Source organism: Pelodiscus sinensis, chromosome 2, assembly GCF_052426305.1.
Source record: "Pelodiscus sinensis isolate ZL-2025 chromosome 2, ASM5242630v1, whole genome shotgun sequence".
Classification (NCBI taxonomy): Eukaryota; Metazoa; Chordata; order Testudines; family Trionychidae; genus Pelodiscus; species Pelodiscus sinensis.
This window is the reverse complement of record NC_143053.1, coordinates 80,581,327-80,606,176: the sequence shown is the minus strand read 5'-3', so window position 1 is coordinate 80,606,176 and position 24,850 is coordinate 80,581,327. Positions and strand designations below refer to the sequence as shown.

Genomic DNA, 24,850 nt, shown 5'->3' with positions numbered 1-24,850 from the left:
GCCAAGGGGGCAGTGGAGAGTCCCACTATTGTCTGAGCTGAGTCCATTGTCACAGGCATGTGTCTCTATCCTTGTAGATTCTGCAAGGTGCTAATACTGTTCTTTGTCAAAAATAAACCTGGCCAGGTGCCTTCATACCTTAATGGATCTTATACTCAAGCGATTTGCTTGAGGTCTGTTGTGCCAACTGTTTGTGCATGCATGCACACACAAACACACTGAACATTTGACCAGAGCCTAATGCACCTAAATTTAATAATAAAAACAACAACCCTTTAGGACGAGTTTTACTCGTTCCTTTAATTAAAAAAAAAGTTTAAAAAGCATGCATGATAAATATCAGTGTTGCTATTTGTCCACATCACTTTATGCTACCTCTGAATCCTACATAAGTAAGAGGGAGAATATATGCAGTGTCAGTCTGGTGGAGTGTAGCAGACTGGGTGGTACATGGGCAGCCTGAACATCTGTTCTTATCATAATAATGGGGATGATAACAGTTTTCAAGTACAGGTTGAACCTCTGTAGTCCAGCATACTCTGGTCCAGCAACATCCGTGGTCTGGCATGATTTTTAGTTAGTTGGATGTCCACTTACCATTGGTGTGGCCAACTTTCCCATGGTTCCATAGAGTTTATTTATAGCCACCAGTCCTGGCTCTTAGAGTTCTGTGCTGTTATTTAACTCTAATTTACCCCTACATGTTTTCTAAGAGTTAAGTAAACAGTGGAAGTGTTGGTAATGCTGCTAGACAACATTGACGTTGCATGATTCAGTAAATTGTCTGATTCAGCACCTATCGGGTACCAAGGGTTCCAGACTAGAGAGGTTCAACCTGTACAGGCAGTCCCCGGGTTACGTACAAGATAGGGACTGTAGGTTTGTTCTTAAGTTGAATTTGTATGTAAGTCGGAACTGGTACATATTGTAGGGGAAACTCTAGCCAAACATTTCTCCAGAGCTCAGTTTTATTCTCCCACACCTCACTTCCCTCAGTCCTTTATTCTCAAGCTGAGGTGTCTGCTGAGAAAAGCCGCTCCGCATCTCTCTGGTCTGCTGGAGGAGGGGGGGCGCTAGCTTCGCGTCTCCCTGGTCTGCTGGCGGGAAGCAGCTAGTGCGGGGTTGCCTCCCATCGGATCCCTACTTACAAACGGGGTAAGTCGGATCCATGTAACCCGGGGACTGCCTGTACATAAAAGGTTGTGCAAGAAGGTAGAAGAAAAATTGTTCTCCTTAACCTCTGAGGATAGGACAAGGGAGTTAAATTGCTTCAATGGCAGTTTAGGTTGAACTTTAGGAAAAACTTCCTAACTGTCAGGGTGGTTAACAAATTGCCTAGGGAGATTGTGGAATCACCATCATTGTAGATTTTTAAAGGCAGGTTAGATAAACCACCTGCCAGGGATGGTCTAGTCGTGCCGTGAGTGCAGGGGACTGGACTAAATGACCTCACAAGGTCCCTTCCAGTCCAACATACTGTTTGTGAATCCATGAGAGAGTAATTTGGGGCAGAAATTTGATAGAACACATGATATTCCATACAGCTGAACTGTCCTCCCCCAGACAGCAGTGCAACTTCAGTTTCAGTATCATCCCTTCTAGATACATTGGCTCTAAAAACACTTGTTATGGGGATAACATTACTATAATTAATATAGCTATTACGCTTTTATTAGTTAGAATAATCACAGTAAACATTTTCAGCTTCTAGTATGAGCTCTGAGTTCAATGTGCTGTGATATCTGTGAATAGGGACTGCCTGGAGGCTAGACACAAGTTGTGTCAAATAGAAACTATTTTAGAAGTCAACTGCTATATTCTCATGAACTTGAAAATATTATTAAAAGCTCAGTAAACTGTTACAAGCTTCTTTACCACCTTCTCACTATTTAGTACTGGCTTCTATGAGATAGGATATTGGAGTAGATTGACCACTGGTCTGATTATTATGAAAATACATATATTGCATTAATATTCGACCTACAATTTCAGTTGTGTATTTGCATGCGTCATTTCCCAGTTTATCTCAAAAATTAGAATCCTTCTCAGTGAGAAGCCACCATCTTCCTCTTCTGAGTCATAATGAGCCTAGTCAGGTATTAAAATCCGAGATTTTAAAGTGGCATAGCACAGTGTAATTAAGTGAAAGAAGACTCTTGGTAATTTCAAATAGAAATACATAAATAACCATTCCAAAAATTGAACATGTGTGTATTTTAGCTTAATATAATTGCAGTTGCTCTTTAATCTTTCAGTAGGGCAATAAACTTGGTTCCATAACTGTTCAGATGTTTTACAGAATTGGTTTATCTTTTAAGTCAAGCATCTTAATTTAGAATTTTTATGTTTAAAGCTCTTTAATGTGATTTTTTTTACATACTTCTAAAATTTGCCAGTTTAACTTAGCAACTTGTTTATAGTTCTGATATGTGAACACTGTTGTCATCCAACAGATGTCTGCCCATGTTTCTGTAACAACCTTTTATATTTATTTCAGTGCAATGCGTGTGTTGCTGTCCAAGCTACCAAGGCCATGGATTGTGGATGAGAAGAAGGATGACGGCTATACTGCTTTACATTTGGCAGCACTCAATAATCATGTGGAAGTGGCTGAACTCTTGGTGCATCAGGTAGAGCTTTCTTCTCAGGAGGACTGAAATGTGTCACATGTCTTTGATTAACCTTATTGAAGCAGATGCCTGAGAAGGCAACTGGGATAGTACTGGGCTGCATTCCCAGTACTATGTGCCAAGCTTGCCCTTTGGATCGTTATTGTATTGGCTTAGTTGTAATAGATGCAGAGACAAAATTGCTGTATTACTTTTATGAACAAATGTAATAATTTAGAGTACAAAACTTGGAAATTGTGTAGTAATTTTAAAAATCATTAACATTTATTTAAGTGATTAGCAATGTTTTCTCTTTCCTCTTTCACAGTCCAATTGGACAATCCCACAGGCAGTTCAGCAGCCTCCTGAATGCACAATTGAAGGGTTAAGAATGTTGAGCCTCTTAAATAAGGCGGTTGAGGATAATTCATTTATTTATAGCTTAAGGATTCACTAATTGTGTTTTTTCAGTTATAGTTTAAAAACTATATCATCAGCCTTCAGCCTTCTCCCTTTCATTCTACCTATAATTATGACGTTCTTGCTAAAACAAAAGAAAAAACTACGTAGCACTTTAAAGACTAACAAGATGATTTAATAGGTGATGAGTTTTCATGGCCCAGATCTGCTTCCTCAGATCATATTCTGGAAGAGAGTTGGCATGACCATATATACCAAAGGAATACAATGAAAGAAGTGAACACATTATTAAATTGACAAATCAGATTTAGTACAGAAGGTGAAGTGAGGGAGAGAGAGAGAGGGAATAGCTATTTATGAGTCAATGAATGGCTAATCGGGGTGATAAGTGGGGAAGCTATCTTTGTAATGGTTAAGGTAATTAGCATCTTTGTTAAGGCCCATTCGTAAAGTTAAATTCGTAAAATTTAAACATGAAAGAAAGTTCTGAAGTTTCCCTCTGTAATCTGGTGTTAAAGTCTCTTTGAAGTAAGATGCATGTAGAAAGGTCGTTAAGACTATGTCCAGGTAGGTTGAAATGAAAAGCAACTGGTTTTTCCTTGTGAAGATGTCTGATTTGTGGGCATTAATTCTTTGGCGAAGTGTCTGAGAAGTATGTCCAATATATATAGCAGAAGGACACTGTTGGCACATGATGGCATAAATTATATTTCTGGATGAACAGGAATATGTGTTCTTGATCATATAACTGACATGGTTAGGTCCAGTGATGGTGTCATCAGAGTAAATATGTGGACAAAGTTGGCAATGGGGTTTGTTACAGGGAAAGTTCCAGGGTTGGTATTAATGTGGTATGTCCTCTGGTGGTGGTTAAGAATCTTCCTGAGGTTAGCCAGATGAATACCCAGAAACCATCTACTTCAAGATAGTCCCAAGAAAGCCAATATTAGAACACAACTTGTCATCACCTATAGCCCCCAACTTAAACCCCTCCAATGCATTATCAATAACCTACAACCTATACTGGAACAGGACTTATACTCCAAGAGGCTCTGGGGGACAGACCCATAGTCTCCCATAGACAGCCACCTAACCCGAGGAAGATTCTTACCAACAACAGAGGGAAACTTCAGAACTTTCTTTCATGTTTAAATTTGACACTTTATGAATGGGTCTTAACAAAGATGCTTATTACTGTAATCGTAACAAAGATAGCTTCCCCACTTATCACCCCTGATTAGCCATTCATTGACTCATAAATAGCTATTCCCTCCCTCCCTCTCCCTTACCTAACCTTCTGTACTAAATCTGATTTGTCAGTTTAATAATGTGTTCACTTTTTTTCATTGTTTTCCTTTGGTATATATGGTCATGCCAACTCTCTTCCAGAATATGATCTGAGGAAGTGGGTCTGGGCCATGAAAGCTCATCACCTATTAAGCCATCTTGTTAGTCTTTAAAGTGCTACATAGTTTTTCCTTATGTTTTAGCAAGATCAGACTAACACGGCTACCTCTCTATTACTATTCAACATGTGAAGTTCTTGGTATTCAAGTTTAGAGAATGAAGATTGGTTTTACATTCCTTAACTTATTTCCATAAATTAAACATGCAGGGAAACTTTTTCAGAAGTTTTGTACCTAAAATTTGAGACCAAATTTTCAAAAGTAATTTCCCGTTTAGGTACCTAAAATTGCTGGTAGGTGCTGAACACCTCTGAAAGCTAGTTACTTTGTATTAGTACCTAAGTGAAAGCTGGGTACTCTAAAAAAAAAAAATTGACCTTGTTAATTTTTTTCTACCATGTTCCCAAATCGAAGAGTTAGCACATTCAGAATCTTATTGTATGCTCTAACTAGCTACCTTACTTCCGGATAGAATGTTGAAATCTGACATTCTTAACATCTTTTTCAGGGCAATGCTAACTTGGATATCCAGAATGTAAATCAGCAAACTGCACTGCACCTTGCCGTTGAACGACAGCACACACAAATAGTTAGGGTAAGCTATTGTAGTAAGCCGCATGGGTTAGCTTTATTCTGTGCAGTGTGACTTTAATCATTAAGAGAAAGTAGAATTCATGAGCTTTAGTTATGTGTTTCATAAAATACCTTCCATAGTAGGGGGGCGGGGAGGTTCCAGTCCATACCATGGGCTCTTGGCACTACTAGAGTGTAAGTTACAAATTATTTTTGTAAAGCCATTTAAAAATAAAAGCAACTAAGTATGTTTAACTCTAGCTTATGTAACGTGTTAAGGTTATGTGTCTGACGTTTTAAGCAGTAACCTCTACTATGTGGAAAATCGAGTGTGGCAAGAAGGGGGAAGGGAAAGGTAGGTTGAGAGAGAGATGAGAGTTAAGAAAGAGGAACTACAGCAGTTATCAGTTTTCCAATCTGTTACTTTCACAAGTAGCATTCTTTGCTAGATACAATGAAAACAAAAGAAGACTTGGAACACTTATTGTCACTGCTTGTTTAGGCTTCACAGAACCAATAGATTGAATAATTGTACTATCAGATTAACACACATAATAAAAGTTTGTCTTTTAATAAATAGTAAAATAAATAAAGCTTGATTACATCATTTTGAGGCACACTTTGTATGCGTAGTAAATATCTACTATTTTGTGCTTGCCATTTGTTAATGCTTTTTTCTGACAATCCAGTGCAAACACAATTATAAGCACATGGTGAGGCCTAGTTTGAAAATCAGGCCTAGTCAATACAGGAATATTCATGACTCCCAAAACAGGGTAACAATCAGTGTTCCCTGTAAGATGAGTGCTTGGATGGCCACGCTAGTGAGAGTCAAATGTTGCCTGGGTGATAACCAGAGATAAAAATGATTCTGTACATGAATGGAAAATATTAGAGGGAATATTGGTAGCAATAACCAGGATTTTAAACGCTTTCCCAATACCACCTAGGCTAGAGAGTTAAGCCTTTCCTAGGATGAAAAATACACGTATTGCCACTGATTCTTGTCATTTTCGTAGCTGTTTAGTACTTTTTAATAAGGGCAGTTTTCATCCTGCACCTGGGCAAAGCCATGAGCAGTAACAGAGGCACTGGAGCTAGTCCCAAATATTTGTTTTGATTAATAGGAAAATACTGCATCTGTTCACACTCAGATCATATTTAGATTACTTTTAAAATTGTGTGTGCCCCAAACTGCTTGTTGCAATGAAATCGATATTTAGCATATAGGGTAATTATTTTAATTTTATATAGCACTCTCACACTTTACTGAAAAGCTGTTACTTCCAGATAGAAATGAAATACTACTTTAGGATGGGTAGGAAGAATACATTTTTGTTTTTTAAACTGCAGTGGAAATTTTAGTTGGTCAGATCATTAGGTGATATACTGAACCAAATTGCAGATTGAGATATCCAGATGTCAGACTTACACAGGTTACCATTTTTAGACCATAAAAATCATAGTACATCAATAAGATAGACACAGACAATGTAAAGAACTCTTGATACACACAAGCTTTGCCATTATTCCTATGATCTAACCTTAGCTAGCTAGCTTTTTTTAAACTTAAAATACCTTGTGACTAAAGGTAGATATTGTCTGTCTTGTACTTGTATTTATCATTATTAGAAAACGTTTTATCTTGCCCACAAGTGTTGACAGATGTGATACCATTGCAGTGTAGCATATGATATGGCCCTATATCTGGAACTTCTTACCGCCAGAAGAATATTTTTCATAGAATCAATGCCACTTGCATTCTAAATTTATATTTGGTGAGCTTCTACACCCTTTTAGAGCTGGCATGCTACCTTGTGGGCACAATGCTGCTAATCTAATATGATCAGGAGAGTAGACATGTTGAAGTAGTAGTGTGTGGTGGATCAGATTGGAGTGCTTATGTCCAAGAATTTTGAAATGGAACCCATGCAGAGCATCCACACCTCAAAGCTGGATTAACTAAAAATCCTAAAATAACTTACGCAGCCATACAAAGAATATATTGGCTCCCATGAATTGACATTATTAATTCCTACTGGGTTCTTTCCAGAAGTGTAGCCTCATGCATGAAGTAGCAGTTAAGGATAGTATAGTTCTTTTAAGAGCCATGCTGTTGTAGGAAAGAGTGGCTCAGGCTGTTGAGCAGAGACTTTGGGTTTCTGTGGTTGCCCTGAGATCGATGTAGGGCATAGATAGCTTACTTCTGCTCATTCTGCAAGGAAGGAGAGCAGATTCCAACAGTAACTAAAAAGAAACTTCTGCAAGTTTCCACCTTCTCCTCCCCCCTCCCATCCCAACCATGTGAGAAGAATAGCTTGAGAAAAACATACCAGTCACTGACTACCAGAAAGCAATACAAGGAAAGGAGGATGGGGCCCACTTATAAGATACAGAGAGAACTCATTAAGAAGGCAATCTTACACCATTTGCTAAGTAAAGGGGAGGATGATAGGGCTTTTTACCTAGCTGCTATCCTGCTTCGGGAGTAGGAAGGGGCAGTCTTGCATACTTCCTTCTGGCTAGTAGGTGCCTGAAGAAATTTAAGTTCCAGATCTCTCTCTAGAAGGGAAAGAGGGCTTTAGAAGTCTGGTGTCTCATTTTCTCTAAACCTTTCTGGCTATTGTGTGTATGAAAATTGTCTTTTATCTTACCCATCTCAAAGAGTATCCTGTCTGCTGGAGGGGAGTTTTGTTTCATAGAATCATAGAACTGGAGTTTCTCTTGCTCCTTCTCAAATGTTTGCTTTTTGGGTCTTTTTGTCTCTGCTGCAATTCATGGCTTTGCTAACCCCCAGAAGTTTGAAGTTAATGTTTTGACATTTTAACGGCTACCAACAGGTTTTTTAATAGCAGCAGTGAAATTGATGATCTTGTTTTTTACATTGTTGTGATCTTTCTGTGCATTAGGGAAAGTAGTGCTGCATTGGCTCATGTTTGACCATTACCTTCACAAGTATAGTGACTAGCAGTTTAATTTCTTATGAATTCTTTATTCAATTATTATCTGGAGATAGGTTAATTCTTCAGTTCTTCAGCAATTGGTTGTTTTACAATGTAAAGTGCTAGTATAAGTTACTAATGATATTGGATAACTTCATTATTTTTATAATTTCTTTTCTTAGAGTTCGACTTTATTTGGATTTACTTGGAAATGTGTGTTTATAAGCATACATGTTAAAGCCATATGAATGACTTCACTAGAAAACTATTATGAAGAAAAAATTTAATTGAACCTTAGATTCTGTGGAGATTTACGGCTTCAGGCCATACACTCGCAAATAAAACTTTCTACTTACTCATTACAAGTGAGCTTTTCAAGCCCCAGTGAGGGATATAATTATACTCTCTCATCATGGAGGTGCTGATTCAGCAGTCCATTTCTATTCACAAGAACACTTAAGCACCTGCTTAACTTTAAGAAGATTCTTAAATCTTGCTGCTTTCAATGGGGTTTAAGCCTACCCTTAACTTGAAGCAGTTGTTTAGCTATTTTGTTGAATAAAGTTAGATGTACATAGGTGCTTAATTGTTTTGTTGATTTTTTTGGGCCGTTTTTACAGACGTAAAGACAGGTATCGTGAAAATGTAAAAATTATGAACAATATTATGAAAACCACTAAGGCTACATCTAGACTACAAGCCTGTTTCGAGAAAGAGCATCTAGACTACAAGCAGATTTTTCAAAAAAGCAAGCTACTTTTTCGAAAGAGAGTCTTGATGCTCTTTCGAAAAAATACAGTTTGTATTCAATAGCGCCTTTTTTCAAAAGAGTACTTTTGAAAAAAGGCGTTATTCCTCATAAAATGAGGTTTACCGTGATCAAAAAAACTGCCATGTTCTTTCGATTTACTTTCGAAAGAACGTGGCTGCAGTCTAGACGCAGGTGAAGTTTTTTTTTAAAAAAGGGCTACTTTTAAAAAAAAAAAAAAACCTGTAGTCTAGACACACCCTTAGAGATTTCCTTGTTATCCTCCCTTCATTTCTAACCTACTGATACTGAAGTATGACTGTTTACTTGTAGGATATCTCTCAAGTTTTAAAAAGCCTGGTGTAGTTCCTCTGGCATAGTTTTTATCCAAGCTCCCCGTCAAAGTTTTAGCTTGAAATCAAGTTCCTCCTGAAACAAAATGGAAAGCATTAGAGTATAACAAAAATCCTAATTAGAATTGAAATACAAAGTCTGGAAAATACAGAATGAAATTTGAATACTCTATTTCAGTTAGTGATTCTGCTTATGCATATTCCAATCAAGGTACATGAACTCCGCAGATATCTGCTTTACATCCACTGGTATCTGCATCTGCAAATGTGGATGCGGATATCCACAGCTCATTTTTGCAGAGATGGATGCAGATACGATACAGATTTTGTATCTGCATAGGGCTCTACACATGTGCTCCATGTGCATGTAGCTGCTTCTGCAGTACACACGAGAGATGTGATTCCCAGTTGATATACATATGCTTACATTAGGGATGTGAACAACTAGTTGACTATCTGATAAGCAAATGCTTATTGGATGATTGACACACTAGTCTACTAGTTGCTTCCTCCCCTGCCCCCCCCCCCCCCCCCACCCGCTGCCTCTATCAGAAAGAGGCAGCGGGGGGCAGTGGGGAGCAGAGGGAATGCTTCAAAGCGGCAGCACTGTGTGGAGGCCGGGGTCTGCTGGGGACTCTCCCGCTGACCCGGGCTTCCATGTGGCGCGCCACTTTGAAATGCTGCAGGGAGCACAGAGCCAGCAGAAGACTGCTTGAGTCCCCTGATAGCCCTGTGCTCCCTGTAGCGCTTTGTTTTTTTAAATGTGGCAAAGATGGAGGCGCCTTTATTGGCTAATCAAATAGTTGATACAAATTGCATCGACTATTCAATTAGCCAATTAATCTAAATTTAACATCCCTAGCTCACATTAGCTCACATCAGTTCTCATCAAGCTAGCATGAGCATATGTACACCAGCTGTGAATCATATCTGTAGCTACAACCTGAGCCTGGATGTTTTTTTATGCCTTTGCCCTCTACTTCACTATCCTCTAAATTGAGATCTCAATGGGTGACACAGTCCAGTCACTTCTCCAGTTCCTTGGTACTGCCCAGGGTATGAAACATATCCTCTTCAGGGTCTTCAGCTTTACTAGCATTCCTTCTCCAATTTCTTTTTCTGTAAATAACTTTTAGTGAGTTATGCCATGCCTACGCTGCAAGATAAGGTTGTATTTTTTTAGCAGTCACTTAAGGTGCATTTCCCCCCATGCACACAAGAATTTGACATTGTTCAAAGTAGCGCATTACCTGTAGGGTGGCTACTATTGACTTTGACAGTGATGCACTGGGAGTAGCTATACCATGGTTCCAGTGTCCCTTTGAATTCTGAATTATGCTCCTAGTGCATGCTAAGGTCAAAACTGTGCAGTGGATGGTTCTGGGTATATGTCATCAGTGTCTCATAATGCAGTCATCTCCCCCAATCCCTGCTTGAAAGCAACGGCAAACGGTCTTTTTGTGTCCTTTTTCCCCCCTGGTTATGCTCATACAGGCCATAGCAGCATAAACATGAAACCCATCATGGATCCCATTGAGCATCAAAGCATTACGATGATGATGTCAACCTTGGTGTGCTTAATGCTGGAATATGTCAAGAGTGTATCCAGGGTCTGCCAGAATGAAGAAGAGTCTCAGAAGGCCATAAACATATTCTTCTGCGAAGCACTTCTGTTGAGTGACTAGCACACGCCACCAGCATTTGATCCTCTGGACATAGTGGAATGCTGGTTCTGGTACTGTGAGACAAGCACAGACTGGTGGGACTGCATAGTGATGCAGCTATGAGATGATCCGCAGTGGCTGCAGAACTATGCATTTGTAATGGATGCATATGTAACGTAATAGTTAGTGAATTGCTTTTCCCCCACCCTGAAGTGCAACAGTACACCCACTCTTGACAGTGAAGAAGCAAGTGACAATTGCCCTGTGGAAGCTTGCAACACAGACAGCTACCATTCAGTAGGGAATCAGTATGGAGTGGGGAAATCTACAGTGGAGATTGTTGTGATCCAAATAGCCAAGGGAATCAATACCTGTCTGCTATGGAAGGCAGTGACTCTGGGTAACATGAAAGACACAGTGCATATAAATCCAGCAGTTTCTGAACCTGCTGAGTCAGGATAAAAGAAAGATCTTTCAATTCCAATCCCAGCATTGTTCAATCTAACAGCCCAGTATTTGAATGGACAGCAAGTTTCAGGAACTTATGTTCGTAGGTGGTACAATCCATCATCAAGAATAGCAGAAAGTCTCTGCAAGAAACTGGTACGCTCCAAAATGGAGTAAATTTTCATCTGCTATATGCATCATCTGATATTTCCAAAGGGTTTAGATTCCTATCATTGCGTACTATCTCCTCTTTAAAAATGATTGCATCTGTCTCTCAGCTTGCTGTTAGTACACTTGGCAGGTGTTAAACTTCCACCAAAGATGTAAAACATTGTTGAGTATTCTCCCCTGTATGACTGAACTTTTTGCAAGGCCTTGCCAAAAATCTCTCCTTTGGTACTAAAACTTATGTTAACTTGGGATCTTGATTTCATATTGTCAGTACTTAGAGTATCCACTCTGTTTTATTCTGGATAGGTCTCAACTGGAGTATTGTGTTCAGGTTTGGGTGTCACTTTTCAGGAAGGATATGGACAAATTGGAGAGGGCCCAGAGAAGGGCATCAAAAATGATTAAAGGTCTAGAAAACATGACCTGTGAGGGAAGATTGAACAGAGAAGACTGGAAAAGAGAAGACTGAGAGAGGACACAACAGTTTTCAAGTACCTAAAAGGGTGTTACAAGGAGGAAAGGAAAATTATTCTCCTTAACCTCTGATAGGACAAAAGCAGTGGCCATAAATTGCAGCAAAGAAGATTTAGGTTAGACATTAGGATGGTTAAACACTGGAATAAATTGCCTAAGGAGCTTGTGGAATCTCCATCATTGGAGATTAAGAGCAGCTTAGACAAACTGCTGTCACGGATGATCTAGATGGTGCTTGGTTCTGCCGTGAGTGCACGGGACTGGAGTTAATAACTGGTTGAGGTCTTTTCGAGTTCTAATATTTTATGAATCTTTCATTTCAATCCTCTTCATCTGTCTATGAAGGTGGACTTTGTGACAGTAGTCCACTAGAAGAGTAGGTGATCGTGGAGACCCTTATGACCGACCCATCCTACAGTTTTCTCTAACAACAAGGCTTCTTTCAGGCTGCACTTTCTGTTGATTCAAAAGACTCTCTCCTGATTCCACTTAAATAAGGTCACAACTAAGCATGATAAGGACTAGGCGACTATCCAATTCCCCCCCATGCTGCCTCTGTCACATAGAGACATCAAAGGTGGTGGGGGGAAGAAGGGGTACTTCAAAGCAGCAGCACCACACAGCTGAGCTGGGGATCAGCTGTGTTGTACTGCCACTTTGAAACCCCAAGCTGGCATTTCAAAGGGGCAGCTGCCACACAGCTGATTCCTGGCTCAGCTGTGCTGCGCTGCCCCTTTGAAACGTGGAAGCTGGGAGTCCCCAGCTGATCTCAGGTTCCGCTGAAATGCCACACGGAGCCCTTTTGAAAAGCCGAGGGAACTCTCCAGCCAATCCTGGCTTTGAGCGGCATTTCAATGGAACCAGGATTGACCCCAGGCTCCATGAGGGTGCTGTGGATGTGAAATGCACAAGAGCCTCCCTCCACTGGAGACTCTTGTACATTTCAAAGCAGACACCTGCTTACAGCCCGGAGTCAGCGGGGCTTCCCGCTAGTCCTGGGCTGCACGCTTTGTTCCACATTCCTTTTTGGAAATATACAAAGAGCCCCAGGGGCCCTGATTACTGCCCAAACTTTATGCCACTAGAGAAGACTGGAGGTCTTATTCTTTAGATACTCCTTGCATAGAGGACAAACCCTTAAGGAAATCTCTAAAGCTTTTCATCTCTTTTATTGAATAGACTAAATGGTAAGCAGTCTCCTCACAAAGACATTCTAAATGGATTTCAGGTTGCATCCAGCTTTTCCTATGCGTGGACAGTGACACCTTAGTAGATTCTCTATGGAGTCCCCCTTCTTGAAATTTGTAGAGTAGCATTATGGGTCTCTCTGTGTACCTTTACTTGATATTGTGCCCTGATACAAGCTTTGCTAGCAGACACATCCTTTGGTGTAGTGGTCCTGAAGTCTGCGGTATCTTTCTCTCCAATAAATATAGCTTGTGAGTCACTTCAAGCAGAGTATATGTTGGGGCCCATCACTAAGAGGGGAAATTCTGGTTACTTAGTTTATGATAACTGAAGTTTGAGATGTGTGATCCCTACATGTATGCCATAACTCACCCTCCTTTTCCTCTGCTTTGGATTACTTTGTAACGTGATTTGTGGTAGAGAAGAAAATGAAGACATAGTTGGTCCTTGCTGCCTCTTGTGCTCTCAGGTCAGAGATAGAGGACACCAGCACAGGCCATCAGACATTGCTAATGAAAAGTCTTCCATTCTCAGGTGCATGGAGTGTGTTTGCACCTGAAGTGGAATCCACATAAGGACAACATGTCTTGATCAATGGCACTGCAAAGAAAAGTCGGAAAAAGATACGCAAATTTGCGTATCTTTTTCTGCTTTTCTTTCGAAAGAGGCTTTTCCGAAATTTGGCCTGTCTACATGGCACCAAATTTCAGGAAAAACCTCCACTTTAGGCACATCCCTTCTTCCTCGTAGAACAAGGATTACAGGGATGGTAAAAGAATATGTCCACTTTTTCAGAAATTTTACCGAAAAAGTGGACACGTTCCTTGGATGTGGCATAGCTTTTCCAGGATACCTCTGGTAACCCGGAAAAGCTCTGCAGTCTAGACATAGCCAGTGACTGTAAATAACCAGAACTTCATTTTCAGACTTTTTGGGTAGCTAAAAATAACTGATTTTTTTCAATGATGTTTTTTTCTTAAGACAAGGAAAACTCCACTTTATCTAAATAAAATTATTTCTCTTTCAGCTCTTAGTCCGTGCAGGTGCTAAACTGGATATTCAGGATAAAGATGGAGATACTCCCCTACATGAAGCCCTAAGACATCATACTTTGTCACAGCTTCGCCAGCTCCAAGACATGCAAGATGTGGGCAAGGTAGATACTGCTTGGGAGCCATCAAAGAACACAGTAAATACAATTCATTTATTTATTACTTTCTTTCCTGTACACCTCTTTCTGTAGTCTAGTCTGAAGTTTCTGTACCGTTGAACTACACCTGTCAGCACAGATTTAGAGACATTCTTCACCAAACTACATATAGTAAAACCTGTGCTATCCAGAACTTAAAAACTGTAGAAACTGGCAAATTTCTGACGGTGGGAAAAGCAAAACAACAAAAAAACAAAAAAAGGAAACTGGCCATTTAAGTGCCGGGCCACTCCTCAGACGAGCATGTACCTGGGGGAGAGGCGAACGGCAGCTGGAAGCAAGCAGCATGCATCTCCGCTCCCCCCACAGCTTCTGGCAGCCCAGCCTAGCCCCCCCGCGGCTCTCTCCTCCTCCCCTTCCATCTCTGCCTCTCACCCCTCGGCTTCCTTCCCACCAGGCCACATCCCCTCCCCCTCTGGGGCTTGTGCCCACTCCTTACCCCCAGCAGGCCACATCCTGGCCCCTGCATGGCTCCTTTCCTCCCCCCTCAGATAACGAGAATTTTTAAGTTACCGGCATGCCCTAATCCCCAGGCGTGCCAGATAACACAGGTTTTACTGTATTTAGCCATATTGAAATCATGCACATTTTTATGCTTACACATTAACTCATCTGTTTTAAAGAAATGGGGGTATGCACACAAAAATATTAACATACTCTTCTTTGGTAGTCAACTTGTATGGAATTGGGAAGAATTTTTTTGTAATAGAAACAAATAAACCTAATACAGTACAGAGATTAAGACTAAAATGTGCTTTGATTTAACATCTTTCATGGCTTTGTGGCTTTGAGGTGTTATGTTTTGTGTGTTAGCTCCAAAACTTTGAGAATTTATGCAGGTTAATTGTATTTAGCTATAGTTTAATCATGTTAGCTAGTAAACTATATTTATGTGCAGACAAATTCATTTCAGAAGTTTCTTCTGATGAGGCTGGTGTCTCACCAAATATGAAAAACAAAGAACAAAGTTCAATTGCTAACGCCCAAAAAACTAAGGATGATCATCAATACTAGGAAGAAGCAGAGAGAGATAAATAAGACAGCTATCTTATTGTGATAAAATTGCAGTTTATTTCTTAGATACATACATCTTTTTAAAGGAATAAATCCTCTTAATTGATATATTACCTCATTTTTAGAATTTTGTTCTAGTCTAGTCCTTTTTGAATATTAAGTGCTTTGGTGATTAATTTTTAAAAACAAATCACATTTTAAAATGACATATTGTGTTACCATTGGTTCACTATAATGTGTATATTTGCTATTGTGTGTACATTACATTTCAGGATTTTTTTGCTTTTATTGCACTTGGTACACAAAATATTTTTACACATCCACTTACCGGTAAAGTGATGAGTGAGGTATAAACATGCCATAGTGTAGTTACGGAGTGCCTCAGTAAAAATTCTTGACTCTTGTTTTAAATGATAACCTTACACTTCAGTTTAGCTTTGAAAAGCATTCTAGATGAAATTGGTGAACAGTGATTTTTCAGCGACTGTAGATTAAACTAACTCAATTTAAAATAAAAAATGGAGCATTTAATCAGTTCTGTTAAATCTCCTGTGATCTGAAAGTTGGGCGGAATTCTTCCTTAATCATTCAACTTAACCTCTACTAATAAAAAACCTGTGAGACAAACGTACATCAGTTGCAACCTTTCTCTTGATTAAAGCAGAATTTCCCTTTTCCAATCACTCTACAAAACCTGATGAAACAGTAGGGTTTTATAGGTATAAGATGGAATTTTACCATGCAATTCAGGGTAACAGTTTTGTTCCTACAGGAACCAGGAGTAGAATTCATGTATCACATTCATGTCTGTGTTGGCTCTTGCAGGGCTAAGAAATGCAAACAAAAGTAAAATCTATTTTTCTGTTGCTAAATATTTTATTCACAATATACTACATTTGCTAAGTAGTCAGTCATTTTTACTGTAATTGAACATAATATTCCAGAAACAGTTTAAACCAAAGTTTTGTAGTGAAAAAAGCATATGTTCAAAACTAAATGCGTTGTGCAGTATTAATACATTATTTTTAGTTACATACCAACCTGTATAAATATGATGGGGATGTACCGTATATACTCGAGCATAAGCCGACCCGAATATAAGCCGAGGCACCTAATTTTACCACAAAGAACTGGGAAAAAATATTGACTCGAGTATAAGCCTAGGGTAGGAAATGAGGCAGCTACTGGTAAATGTAAAAAATGAAGATAGATACCAATAAAATTACATGAATATTTATTTCAAAGAAAAACAATAACCTAGCTCTGTAAGTGGAAAAGGGGGTCAACAAAAACAATATGGTATCAAAAATACCGTAACTCCCGCTCAAAGTCCTCCCGCCAATCCAATGAGCCCCTGAAGGGCCGCCTGCAAGAAAGCGCCCAGCGCCAGCACCAGTCACACACGGGAACAGACGCTCGTACACTCGGCCCAACCAGCTCAGCCCCCGCCGCCCCCGCCCGGACCTTTCCCAGGCCAGAGCCCCTCTCGGCTGCTCCCCGAGCCTCCCTGCCGGCAGCCCTGGGGCGAGGCCGCTGGCTCCGAGCAGCACCTGCGGGCGCACCCGCAACCCAAGCGGCCGGCAGAGGGTCCGAGCGCAGCGACGGCCCCCGACACACGGAGCCCAGCCCGCTCCCGGCAGCGCCCCCCACCCTGAGCGCCTCGGTTACCGGGGCCGGAGCTCTGGGCTCACGCGGCTAGACCCGGCCGGCAGCAGAGACGCGCTGAGCCCGCCCGCCTCAGTTCTCGAGACGCTGACTCGAGTATAAGCCGAGGGGGGCATTTTTCAGCACAAAAAGTGTGCTGAAAAACTCGGCTTATACTCGAGTATATACGGTAAATGTTACCTCAGAAAATCATCTGTGTGGTACCTGATGATTTTTTTAATAGTTACCACTTTAGGATACTTTTAATAGGAAATAAAGAGAAGTAAAATTAGATGTATAAAAAAGGGTATTCCTTTCAACATTAAAAAGTTGTGAATAAGAATATTAGGAAAAAATACATTCTTAATTCAGTTATAAAACTACTATAGTAGGATTTAAATATTTCAATAAATATTTATTGTTCCTCCCAAACCTTCACCGGCATATCGTCATGACCAACGGGGTTACTATGTCCTCAGCCCTGTGAGGTAAAGGGTCTTGGTTTGTTTTTCCATACATGATGACATTGGCTGGCAAGTTCTCCAAAAAAAACCAAAATCCTCATGAGATTTTTATGCACCCTGTCACCAGTTTCTGTTCCCGTTGATCTTAGAACTTGTTAATATGAACGTTTTTGTGTTAAATTGTTGAGTGTTCCATAGCTGACTGTTATATAATTTAATATTGTTCTTGTATTCTTTATAGTAGTTACTTTCATACGTTACTCATTTCCCAATTTACTGTTCAATTCAAAATGTGTCACAGTAGAAAGAGAAATCACTTTCTCTTTCATTTCTTTGGTTTTTTCCCCCCTTGGTACTTGCATCCTTCTAGTTCTCCAGCTGTCCATAGTCCTCCAGTATAGACATATTTTCAATGTTAAGTCCTATATTCTTCTAGTTCCTACTTCGAAAGTTTTAAATCTACAGAAGATCTTTATTATTGAGGGGCTAACGTTTGTTTAAGATGACCTAATGGATACACATTCAGACAAAATGCCTTGAATTTTTTTCCTTAACAGTTTGTTCAAAGCAGGATAATGAGAAAAACAGGCATAAAGAAAATGGAGAGGAATGATGTTCTACCATTAAGCTTTGTGACAGAGTTAGGGTGAGATTTGGGGAGCACTGGCTCAGTGACCCCCAGAATACAAGGGGACAGAGATTGCATTGTTTTGATTTAATTGTATATAAACAGTGTCTTTAAATGTTGTTGCCTTTAATTAATTAATCTAAGGTTACTCAACATATGGCTCATGGGCTGTGGGCCACATGTGACCCGTTTGTGGCCCGCGGTATGGTTTGGGTTTACATGGGGCTCAACATATGGCCCATGGGTGGGATCCTTTGAACATGGTCTCCACTGGGATCACTCTCCACAATAGCAAGTCATTATAATGGTCTTCTGTTGATATGTGTTTTAGTCGTTAAATTCCTGGACTGTCATTGCTCCTAAAAAGTAATGTTATATGGATGGAAGTCAAATAAACATTGCATTTTATTAATATCAGCAGAACTGACTTAAATGGGGCCTGCATGTTGTGTGATCTTGCCTTAATCTTTGTATTCATGCCCCTCAATGTGAAAGAAGCTGTTTTCTTATACATTTGCATGTATACAACCACACTTAAGTTGTGGCCCTCAGCATGTGCTATGAGTTCCATTGTGGCCCCTGGGGCTTCCAAAGTTGAGTAGCCCTGAATTAATCTATGCAGGGAACTAACCTGGTTGAAAATTGGGTTATCACACAATGCTTTTTATTTTAGAACACATGCATGCTCAGAACTCATCAAAATGCTATTTAGAAGATATATTCTTATACATGTGCACGTGTTAAATGCTCAGTTTTCCTTGAGCAATAAGACTATATTCTCAAATATTTAAATAGAGAATCTCAAGTCAGTTCCTATTTAATTTCTTTCAGTTAATAATGGGACTTGGCACCCAGGGAGCAGAGAAGAAGAGTGCAGCATCTATTGCTTGCTTTCTGGCAGCAAATGGAGCTGATCTCAGTATTCGTAATAAGAAGGGTCAGTCTCCTCTTGACCTCTGCCCTGATCCTAACCTCTGCAAAGCATTGGCTAAATGTCACAAAGAAAAAGTCAGGTCTGTATATCAACAAAATACGGAATTACCGAGTATCATGTTTTACATTTTTTCATTTCCTTGGAAAAGATCAATTGAAGTAGAATACATAAAATAAAAAGCCTCTTTTTCAAGTATTAATGAAAATACACTACTGAAAATCATGATAAAGGTAAGTAATGTTATATTCAGATATTGCTTGTCCATCCAGGTTAGATTTACATTAGCCATGTAAAGGTTAAAGGCTCCTTTCGTTAATCCTCAGATCTAAATAGCTATTTCTGTTGATTTTTACATTATTTCCATGGTGTCTTTTTTTTTTTAAATAAATTTTAAAACACAAAAATCAATTATCTGACCCTGTTTGGCAGGTATTTTCTTCTGCCGGGAACATGGGTCCTTGGCCTGAAACACGAATCCTTGGCTATTTTGCTTGTACACCAGCACCTTTTTTGGTTAGACCTCTGGAAGTAAAGTTTTGTTTAACAGATGCTCCCTCTGCTGGGTATGTAGCCGCATGGGGGGGGGGGGGGGGGGGAAAGGCCTAGATAAATATAGACTTCTACGTTTGGGGTTTTATTTCTCAGTTGATACAAGTAGGCGTTAAATATATAAAATCATGATATAGTAGTGTTTTAATGTGGGCCAATATCTGAATCTAATGGGATACATGTGTCTTAATACTAAATAACATCAAGATAGGAAGAGAAGTGTTCTCTTCATACTCTTTCTTTAGATGCTTCTTTCGCCCACTATCAGCTTTTTTTCTGCAGATTGATTTATCCAGGTATGAAGCTATGCACCTGTCAGCCACAAAATTGTGCTGTCTGTACCTCATAAAAATTACATCTATAATCTGTATGCTGATGACACTGATGCCCAGATACCTTAGGAATTTTACATATAAGTTAATAGAAGGGGTGACATAATCTGTGCACAAACTATGAGTAACATACATAAGATAAGAAAATTACTTAGGACTTGATGTACAGTATGATTTAAATTGTTTTCAGAATATGCGTATAGTTGTAATGCTGACTTAAGCTTGAGTGTGAGCTTTCTTTTTTTTTTTTTTTTTTTTTTTTTTTTAAATAAGTGGACAGGTTGGCTCTCGAAGTCCTTCTATGATCAGCAATGACTCAGAAACTTTAGAAGAATGTATGGTGTGTTCAGACATGAAGAGAGATACATTATTTGGCCCATGTGGACATATTGCTACCTGTTCCCTCTGCTCACCAAGGGTGAAGAAATGCCTCATCTGTAAAGAACAAGTTCAGTCTAGAACAAAGGTACTGAACACAGTTCTCACAGTTGAGATTTTTTTTTAAGAATTCACAGCAAAAAGGAGAGACTAAAAAAAAACCTACCCTGTCTCAAGTGCCATAGTTTCTCTCACGTGTTTCTCGCTGGATAAAGCAGAGTGCAGCATTTATTTGATATGGTCCCTTGTTCCACATTGCAAATGACAGAGGGCTAATGAGGACAGAGACATGATCTATGTAACTTAGGCAAGTGTCTGCAACTTTATTATAAGAATTACTAAGGTAGCAATGTCATGGGTCGAGTCACAGTCACCCAAACTTGTCAGCAGTCTTCCACCTCTTCAGTTCTCAAATTCAGAGCATCTGAACACGCCTTGGCCCGAACTCCATGCTAGGGATATCAGTGTGTAGTCAACTATATGACTAACCAGTAAGCCCCCTTTCCCCCCCCCCTCCTTTTTTCTGCCTCTATATCAGAGGCGCCTGTGAGGAGCTGGCTTTAAGCAGGCTCCCCATGAGCACCAGATCCGCTTACCCCCGCCTCCCAGTGCTGCTGCCTATAATAGAGACAGCAGTGTGGAGGGTGATGGGGGTAGGTGGAGCTAATGTGTGCAAGAAACCTGTTTTCAAGCCAGCTTCTTGCATGTATCAGCTCTGTGGATCTGTCTCCCTCCCTTCTCCTCCCCTTCCCCCTCCCCCAGTAGCAGGGGGCAGGCAGGAGCTGGTACTGGGGAGAGCCAACTTAAAAGCCGTTTCCCCCCAGCAGCGCCTCTGCGGTGCCATCTGCTTCACAACCCCACTCCCGATGCTGCTGCCTTTATTAGATACAGCACTGGGAGGGATTGGGGGGGGGGGGCAAGGGGACACACTGCTGTGAAGCAGCTTCTGTCTGCAGCAGGCCTCTGTATCAGAGGCAGCAGCACTGGGCAGCAGGCAGGTGGTCCATGAAGGGAGCTGGTTTTATACTGGCTTCCCTCACAGACTGACTTCACCTGCCACCCCGTGCTTCTGCTTCCCTCACACTGGCTCCCAGCCCCACCCCTGCCTCCAGGGACTGTTGAATAGTCATGTGACCACTATGATTTCATATGGTTAGATGACTATTCAATTACTTGATATCTAACATCCCTACTCCATGCAAATCACTGCCAGAGGCATCCACCAGACATCATACAAATGCCTTGATCTCTCTCCAACAAAGTGTGGCTTACATTATGTTTACAAACAACAAGGAGTCCTGTGGCATTCATTGTAAGACCAACAGATTTATTTGGGTATAAGCTTTCGTGGGTAAAAACCACTTAATTGGATGCATACCCTGACAAAGTGGTTTTCACCGATGAAAGCTGTTGTCCAGATAAATCTGTTAGTGCCACAGGACTCCTTACTGTTTTTGCAGATACAGACTAACACAGCTGCTCCTCTGAGACTTGTCCTTATATTTACATTAAAGGTGCATGACTTCTTTGGTACTGGGAGCACCAACAGAGCCCCCTCCCTCCATCAATTTTATCTGAGAGGAATGTAGTCCATGGCACTCTAGGACCAGACACACTGCATTTGTAGTCATGTGAATTGAAGAGAAAATAATTATATTATATGTTTGTGAAGTTTTTCCAAAATCCAAAGGCACCTGCAAAGTGCAAAGCATGCAGTTGCTTCAAAGGCCATGTGTGCCCCTGATCTCTGAGACTGTTAGACCTGTATTAATGATATATAGCAAACTACTTACATACAGAGTGTCAGACTGATAACATATGGTACTATTAAGTCTGGGAAAAAAACAGGGAGGAAAGGAGGGGCTTTGAAATGGCGGAGAATGGATCAGAAAAGTTTGCTTCCACCTGCTGCTATCTCTGTGGGTACCTTTCTCCCATCAGCCAGACAACCGCACCAATTGCCATAATTGGGTGTTGATCAAAGGAGGTCAGCGATTATTGTAGTGAGCATTGTTGCCCAGACGCTACCTTCTGGCCAGCCTCTCTGAAGGTGTAAGTAATTTTTCATTAAATAGACATTTTTCATAGTCCAGATTAAAATTTAGTTCTGCTAAACCAGTTTCCCAAATTGGCCTGCAGAAAGCTGGTGTTAGCTTTTTGATCTATGATTCCTACATAAGCAGTAGTGAAGAAAAAAAAGCATAAATAATGCCAACAACGACTCATAGATATAAATATGGTAATCTCCTATTAAATCCCACTTTAAGGTGATGAATCAGCTGGGCTTTTTTTCTTTTTCCTCCCTACTTTTTCTTTGTAAGTAAGCAAATGGAAATAAATGGAATAAATACAAAAAAGAGAAGATTCTTTCCCAGGTTATTCCTTACTGTTCTTCTCTGCAGATTGAAGAATGTGTGGTGTGCTCAGACAAAAAAGCAGCTGTACTCTTCCAGCCTTGTGGTCACATGTGTGCTTGTGAGAGTACGTATCCTTGGCAAGTAATACCTTTCAAAATAATGATTTTGCAACAAAAGATGTCTGTTAAAAATAGTTGTTAAAAATTCTTTTAAAATATTGACTTAACTACAGGCTATTTGAGTAAATTGACTTTTGGTTTGGTAATCAGAGCTTTGACATTAGTTGGAATGCAATAAAACCACCTGCCTGTAATAAAGTTTAATTATTTGGAGAACAGCTATCAGAACTCTAGCTGCTTAACTAGAAAACTGAGAAAGTAAATTTGGGTTTCATATATCTGCATTATTTTATTCTGACTAATCTAAGTTCTATTTTACATTTCTGCAAATAAATGAGCCTTAAAAAAATGTTTTTTGAGATCTTTACAAGTCGTATGATTCCTTTGTCAGGGCATCTAGCGGTGTGAATATAATTAAACCTTAGTAGGTATAACAATCAAACAATGCTTAAAAAGACACTTTTAAGTAAATCTTCCATTAACGCCATATATATAAAGGTTCCAGCAAGAACTGTCTTTACCCAAGAGACTTAGAATGGTGCATATTTGAAAGAGAATCTGCTGCACCATGGATCACTCTGCTTGATGCGATGTATATGGTACAGCAACTGATTAGGAGAGAAAAAACACGAAAGACCCTCCAGAAACTTTCTCCTCTTTGTCAATAAGATGAGGATATAGTGATCATTTTGTCACCAGAACTTTCAAGAACTTATGGAATATCTTGCTGAGGTTTTACTGATGGTCAATAGTCTAGAAAACTGCTTTATTGATAATGATGGGTTGATATGATGGGTTTGCATACGATGGGAGGTAGCCCTCTCCATAAGCACTAGCTTAATTGATCTTGCTAAGGAAATCTGGCATTATTTCTATTGCTTTGCTGTGACTCAGAGGTCTGGCACATTTTCACTACCTTCACAGTCGTCATGCTCCAGACTCTTTTCATTGTATGCAGTGGAGAGAGAATAGGTGTGAGAAGAGAGCTTTTGGATTACATCCCAAGGAAGTGGAAAGCAAGAACATAGATTACCATGGTGAAAGGTGTGATCAATCAAGTGCATATTGTCAATATCTGCTTTGTATTAGGAAGTGAAGATTCTAAACGTGGAAAGGTTTTTTCAGATTATTTCTTGTCAAATTTGAGGAAGGAATGTCCGCTGAATCAGAGGGTTAATGTGTGCCCCAGTACTCACTGAGAACTGCTTACAACTCTTACGTTGAGAACCAACACAGTGTTGCTGCAATGATGACATTGTTCTCTCCTTTAAAAAATTCCAACCTTTCTCCTGAGATGCAAGCAAAAGCTATAGATTTACCCTTCAAAGGCTGTGGCTAGACTCGACCTCTCTGTCAACAGAGAGATGTAGATTAGGCACATTGAAATTGCTAATGAAGCAGGAATTTAAATATCCCGCTCTTCATTAGCATAAACATGGCCGCCGCTTTTTTTTTCGAAACGGAGCTTCTTCGGGGAAAAAGTGGCAGATCCTGTATTCCTCAAAAAATGAGGTTTACAGGATCTGTTGAAAAAGGGTTTATTTTTGACAGATCCGCATCTAGACTGCCATTTTTTTTCCCGAAAAAGCTCCTTTTTGGAAAAAAGTGGCAGCCATGTTTATGCTAATGAAGCGTGGGATATTTAAATCGCTGCTTCTTTAGCAATTTCAACATGCATAATCTATATCTCTCTGTCAACAGAGGTGTAGTTTAGACGTACCCAAAGTGTTTGATTTCTTTTTGTAATAATTATGGACACTCATTTACTCATTGCATGTAAGTAAAACATGGAATATTTTTGGCTTGAAATAAAGACAAAAGGCATATTTTTATAGGTCATATACAGTGTAGTTTATGGATTCTTTGGATCCTAATTTCTGAATAGGCTTTGTGCTAATTTTCACATGATTTTTTGTAAACACATCCATCAGTGTTGTAAATACACATTATCATTTGATGTAATCTGTGGTTAAAATGAACAGATTAAACTCATGGATAGAAAAGCAGAATCAAAAGACTGGCAAGCTACTGAAAGTAAATTATCTATGCTTTTCCCAGACTGTGCAAGCCTGATGAAGAAGTGTGTGCAGTGCCGGGCAGTGGTTGAGCGGAGAGTGCCTTTCATTATGTGTTGTGGAGGGAAAGGCACAGATGATACCACTGATGACATTTGTGAGTGTTCTTCTTTTTTTTTCTCTAATACTTCCATTCTTCTTTTGTTGGAGA

General features: G+C 39.9%; 1 protein-coding gene across 4 annotated transcripts in view; it reads left to right on the top strand.

The window, feature by feature from the left end:
* Positions 1 to 24,850, top strand: part of MIB1 (MIB E3 ubiquitin protein ligase 1) — a 104,599-nt gene that overhangs the window by 64,806 nt on the left and 14,943 nt on the right. For 3 of the 4 annotated variants that reach the window (XM_006139056.5, XM_006139055.5, XM_006139057.5), the window contains exons 13-19: positions 2,498 to 2,630; positions 4,944 to 5,030; positions 14,023 to 14,184; positions 18,787 to 18,968; positions 20,044 to 20,236; positions 22,551 to 22,629; positions 24,683 to 24,796. In XM_006139056.5, the coding sequence (XP_006139118.1) occupies positions 2,498 to 2,630; positions 4,944 to 5,030; positions 14,023 to 14,184; positions 18,787 to 18,968; positions 20,044 to 20,236; positions 22,551 to 22,629; positions 24,683 to 24,796 (950 nt within the window). Of the gene's footprint in view, positions 1 to 2,497; positions 2,631 to 4,943; positions 5,031 to 14,022; positions 14,185 to 18,786; positions 18,969 to 20,043; positions 20,237 to 22,550; positions 22,643 to 24,682; positions 24,797 to 24,850 lie in introns of those variants that run through there. The other variant, XM_075920891.2, reaches the window with a different exon arrangement.